The sequence below is a fragment of the Alosa pseudoharengus genome, unplaced genomic scaffold (genome assembly GCF_046254945.1).
Source record: "Alosa pseudoharengus isolate Yale_2024_CS ecotype anadromous, Long Island Sound unplaced genomic scaffold, YU_APseudo_1.1 YU_APseudo_1.1_scf_4, whole genome shotgun sequence".
In the NCBI taxonomy this organism is placed as follows: Eukaryota; Metazoa; Chordata; class Actinopteri; order Clupeiformes; family Clupeidae; genus Alosa; species Alosa pseudoharengus.
Window position 1 is genome coordinate 14811765 of NW_027468774.1, and position 5858 is coordinate 14817622.

Here is a 5858-nt window from a genome sequence, read left to right on the forward strand (position 1 = left end):
AGGGTCGCACACGCTTTAGGTTTATTGTATACAATTGATTTATTTATGAAAAACTTACATATATAAATATTTCAATACTTTATACAACGTCTGAGGATTTCTGTTGTCTTGTTCTTTTTACAGTTTGTTACACAAGGGGTCTGCTTCTAATTTTTCCAATAAACATTTGATAGCCCATCACACATGTACACAAAATATTCACACAGATAGTCCCCCATAATCAGAGCTTAAACATGTCAGCGAAAAAAATGAAATGTTTTTGATATGTCTTTTTTTTCTTCGGTTACGCTTTTGAAGGTTTTTACTTTATCACCCCTATCTAGCGGCGACTAAGAACCCTATATTATCCCATGTCTACATCAACTGAGTCTTTGTTTGTGTCCGAGGAATGGTTGGTAGATGTCGGCTCAGCTGTGTCTGAATAGTCTGCTAAAGACTTGTCTCGAGGTGGAGATACGGGACCGACATTGTCTGGTTCCTTCTCTTGAAGGCATCTTTCATTGCAACCTCCTGCAGACTGATTGTTGTTAAAGGGAATGTGGGTTGGACCGTTGGGCGAACTTGTATTTCTAACCGAGTGATTAACTTGTCCTTTGATTGATGTCGCGTTGGTGTTCCCATGGTCGGAGTCAATGCTGTTCTTATGTCCCAAATTTGCTGTTAAGCTTTCACTCTGTGACGCTCTTTGAATGACGTTATCAGAGTCAGGGCATGATGCTGATGGCTTCAGAGATGTTTGTGGAACAATGAAACCGAGTGGTTGTGTGATGGGGTAGAGTAAGAAATGTCCCTTCCCTATCAAAGGTCTAGGGGATGGTAAAGCTGGGAAATCCACAGCGGGTTTACGCCTTGGCCTTGAGTCAGACAGGAGGCTCTCCACACTGAAAGGGTTAAGTTTCTGGATGGTGGAGGCCCTGCTGTTGGAACCCAAGTTTGACTGCTGACTGCTGTCGGACGAGTCCAGCTCAGATCCACTCGCGTCTTGGTTTGGGTTTCTTTGGTTCTGGAGTTTGTGTTGGGTTTGGTCGCAGCTTGGTTGCGTTTGGTTTCGGCCCAGCTCACTAAGTAAACAGCTTTGCTCGCTGTCCGTTACGTGTGACACACCACTGTCACTGTCAGATCCTGGAGTGTGATATAATTCCCCTGCCAAGAGTTTGTTTTGTGACCTCAGAAGTCTTTTCTCCTGCTTCCGCTTCTTCTTCTCCATGCGCTCCAGCTCTCTCCGGGCGATCTCCTCCGGATCCATGGGCTCGCCACTGCATGTGGTTGGGTGGGAGTTGTGAGCAGGTCGCCCCGGACCCTTTTTCGTATTTTCCTTTTTCCTCCATTTAGCTCTGCGGTTTTGGAACCATACCTACACACCGAAGAAAAGCAATATTCATTTCCATTTCATTTTTTTCTAGCAGGTATATGCAGATAATCTCCACAGCGTTCTGTGACGATGTCCAGACAAAAATGTTGTAAATGTGTCCACAAACATGTGTCCTCATTCTCTTTGAAATTTAATTTTGAATGTTGCAATTGACTCGTTTGAGAAGCCAAATAAATTGCTTGAAAATAAATCATACAGATGACAGATAAACAATAAAAACATGTAAACCAAATTCCGGTGTTTTTCATTTCCACATTGTTACATTGTTATGTGAATTAATTGATTTCACCGCAGTCTTAATATGTATAGTGTAAATATATCAATAATATTAGCATATTAGCCATAAACATTTAAATAGCCTTTGCTTAGGCTAAGGCGTGTAGCCTATAGCCTATTAGTTTATATTTAAATAGTGGCCTATGGCATCACAAAATAATGTCACCAGATGATAACACATGGTAGGTGGTATTTAAAAACCTAATCGTATATTATTGTAAAAGTAATCTGTCACCAATAAATATAAAATAGGCCGTTAGGCTACTATAAATATATTTCATCATGAAAATGTTGACACGCTAAAAATCGATTCCAGAGGCAACATAGGCCTATTTGTAAATTATTTGTAGCCTGCATAGTGTTACTGTAACTAACAAAAAGTAAGTAAAAAAGGAAAACATATATATTAAACTACTCCTTTTGTGTTTGGACTGTTTTTGGATGGATGCCATGTTTTTTTGCTGCGATTCGTGTTTAGACCTTTGCCATTTGTTCCTGGATGAGAAACCTGGTAGGTAGGCCCCGATAAGGCCCTACTGCTATGCACATGTGAGATTTCTCTATGTCCATTCAATAATTGCGTTTAAAAAGAATAGTGCTCTAAAATAAATATATATTTATATATATATATATAAATGCTATATTTCATTTCGGTCTCCCCATATTTTTCTCTGACGTTTACCATTTCATGCATTTTTGGTATGCACACACACTATACCGATCTCAAAGGGACTATAAAGGCTTGGAGTCCAAGTCAGGTAAATTTAGTGAAGTTAAAACAGAATGACATATTTCTTAACGCTAATAATTTCACCATGAATCAATATAATTGTATTGTGCAACTAAAAGGATTGCAATACACCTGATTAGGCTATACACCGTCACCCGAGACTAACATCAAAGGGGGGGTCATACTTCTGATGATTTACACTTTGCTATTTACAGCATTGTTAAATAGTTACAGTTGCACGTTCAGGTGATGATTTCTACATGAGCAATGTAACTTTAGCAGCGACTTAAAAACACAACACGGAAAATGGACAAGGCATGAAGTTCAAAGTTTAGAATATTTACCTGCACCCTCGATTCTATCAAGTCCAACCTCAGGGCCAATGCTTCCCTCATGAACACGTCGGGGTAGTGACTCTCATTAAAAGCCTTTTCTAATTCCTCCAGCTGCCAACCAGTGAAATTGGTGCGAGTTCGTCTTCTTTTACAACCGGGGCTATCCTTGTCTGGATCTCCCGAATCTAGTGTAAGAGAGCAAAATATAGCTGTATGTTTTTTTTCTCCAAAAAAGACAATTAGAATGTCTAAATCACAACTCTTTCATAAATGTTGCAATGCTCATAAAATAAGCTGATGCATGTTTGTTTCTTTTTTGCCAGGAGTTTTAACATATGTATGGTATCAAGTATAGTATCAAGTACAATATTTGATATCTTGACTGAATACACAACAACAACAATGTTAATAATAATAATGCTAATAATAATATTACTAATAATACAGTAACATTGAACAATGTGATTATTTTCTTTGTGGCATATTTTTGGGAAGCACGTCCATGTTTGAGAGCTCACCCTGCGCCCTTTGGCAACTGAAACGCTGCCTTGTTACTGTAACAACATTTTTAATGGAGATGATCGCTTCTTTGTTTCCCGAGCCTTGTTTCTATGCTATCGACTGCAGTAGGCTATACCAGAAATATAGAAATACCATTTAAAGTGCCATTTAAAAACGCTTTCCTGCATAAAATGGTAGCCTATACTTAATCGGAAGCACCTCTTTGTACAAGTAGCCTTGTCTCTGCCGTTTGCTTACCTGTCAGTTTGTACTGTTGGTTATCTCCATTCATACCGCAGCCAGACGACAAAAGAGGGTTCGAATTAACCACTGAAGCCGTGCAGGAACCGTTAAGTAATCCGTCTATTGAGAAAGGAACCGCTGCAGATTGAAGTTGATGACCGGCTAATTCGTAAACATGGTGGTGGCTTAGATGGTACGGAAAGCTCACCATCCCACCGAGAGAGCCTCCGAACTGGGCATGAGGTGGATCCAGTATCCTGCTGTCCATCATCTCCCAGGCAAAAGGAAACGACGTCTTGAGGCTGGTGATGTGAATTTAAAAAACATGCAGCGAGTGTGGCCAGCGAGGAGGGGACATGATGTGGAGAGGAGGATGAGCTCTACTTTATCAACACGAACCTTCCAATAATTAGCCTCGGCTCTGGGAATTTGAGACCAATGAGAAACGTTAATCGCATGTGACGTCAGAGACGCGCTCTCCAAACGCTTTCCATATCGATTGCTAATTAAACCTGACATCCACCTCAATAAACAATATCAGGGCTGTCACAACAAGACAGGAGGGCTTTGATAAGAACTACATCACATCTACACAGGGGGCCACGGAGAGAGCGATCAGATTGATACCTGGTTAAACGCTAAACAGACACCAACATTTCACCTCGCGCCGTCGGCTGTGCATCTGACGGATGCCGCGCCGTTTTATCCAGCCTGCTTTGCGCTGTCGTGCTTAAAAACAGCACACAATCCACTTACCCTCCGCGGGTTGTAAGGAAATGTTTACATGGAAAGGAATGGTGAGCGTTACAGGGGAAGTGCTCTTGTTGGGGTTTGTTGATAAAGTGCTGTCACTACACGCTGCTCTGATGTATTGATACACGGCGATCACAAACGTCGAGCACCAAATAGCCTGATACGGAAAAGGGACATTCATCACCCAAACCTGTCAAATTTAATTCAGAAGTACAAACATCCCGCTACTGCACAACAGCCTGTGGCCAGATCAACAAGGAAGTTAGTAAATGAAATACGGCTATATGATCTCAATCCTGGGTCGATATTAACGGGAGGTTTAGATGAAGTCATTAATTACATGCCCAACTAATTAAACAGTGCGTAATATTCAACTGGAAAACGATATCCCCAGTCATACCTAGAATGTAATTAATAGGATTTGAACTGGATCTCAAACTGTCAAAAATTAAGTGGGCCCCTTAAATGTATAAGCACATTTGTGTACAGGTTATTTTATACTGTGGATATGTTTATTATTTGTCATTGATAGGCTATGTAATGCAAATTCGAGGGGATACCCACAACTTTATTATTATCGATGGGATTCGAAGCATGACTCTGTTTAAATTGAATGCATAGAATGTTTGTGCCAATTATTAAAAACAAACACACAAAAAAACCCAGCACATTGACTGTAGAAGACTACCTTAATTTTTCTATAGCCTACTATCAGTCCATATCTCACCACACCATGAGGTGTTTTAAGATTATGAAACACTTCTGGGTCATTATGGCAGAGTTTGTGTATTTGTGAATGTGCGTCCTTAGCTGCATACACATGTCCAAAACTGACATGTGTCATAAGTTGCATTGTTAACATTTGAATACATCAGCAAGTGTGAAACTAAATCCATAGCAGACCTGTGATTTGCAGCTTGGCCTGTTATGAGTTTAAACTAGCCTACTTATTTTCTTTATAAATCTTTTGCTCTTTTTCTTTGTCTCCTTTGCCATTCCATACATGACATATAACCCCATCAGAGCTTGTTTCACTGGACATGTCTAAACGCAGTGTTAGATTTATGCAAGAGGCAAATGTGTTTGTGAATACTGAGTGGTAATCAATCCCCACACTGTAAGTAGATGTTCAGTCTCTCTCTTCATTACAGGGAATTAATTCGACTTTATTTATTCAGTGTCTGGAGCTGTCATAATGTTAATCTGAGCTGAAATTTCGCTCCCCACTCACACCCTGACCCTTGGCACCCGGATTGGCGTGTTGTAATAACCCGAATCTTTCAACAGAGGCCCCGATAATTGTTACCTTATTAGCATGCAAATTGTTTAATTAATATTATTATGAGGAAGTATATAATCCGTTCGTCTCTTGACCCCCAGTCCAAATTGCAGCCCTTCTGCATTTCAATGTGTAAATTTTAATGAACTCTTTAAAATGTCTCAGGATCGTGGCTTTTCATCCCTCTCCCCCTCATAGCCAAAAGCTGCCTTTACTTAGATGAATCCTGATCTCTTTGTGTTTAAAACTTTATTTTTTATCACGCTGTACACAAGTTATGAATAATTCCATTTATTCATATCCTCCCCTTTTGAACATCAAAATTCAATAATTGCTCCTTGGCAGTTCCGGGCGCGGTCCTTTTTCCAA

General features: G+C 40.1%; 1 protein-coding gene across 1 annotated transcript; it reads right to left on the bottom strand.

Annotated features, from left to right (window-relative positions):
* Nucleotides 1–343: 343 nt before the first annotated feature.
* uncx (UNC homeobox) lies at nucleotides 344–3728 on the bottom strand. Its single transcript, XM_076266621.1, has 3 exons — nucleotides 3473–3728; nucleotides 2723–2898; nucleotides 344–1354 (listed from the first exon to the last, which is right to left on the bottom strand). Exons 1-3 carry the CDS (start codon nucleotides 3726–3728, stop codon nucleotides 344–346), a joined length of 1443 nt encoding a protein of 480 aa, XP_076122736.1.
* Between the last annotated feature and the right edge of the window lie 2130 nt (nucleotides 3729–5858).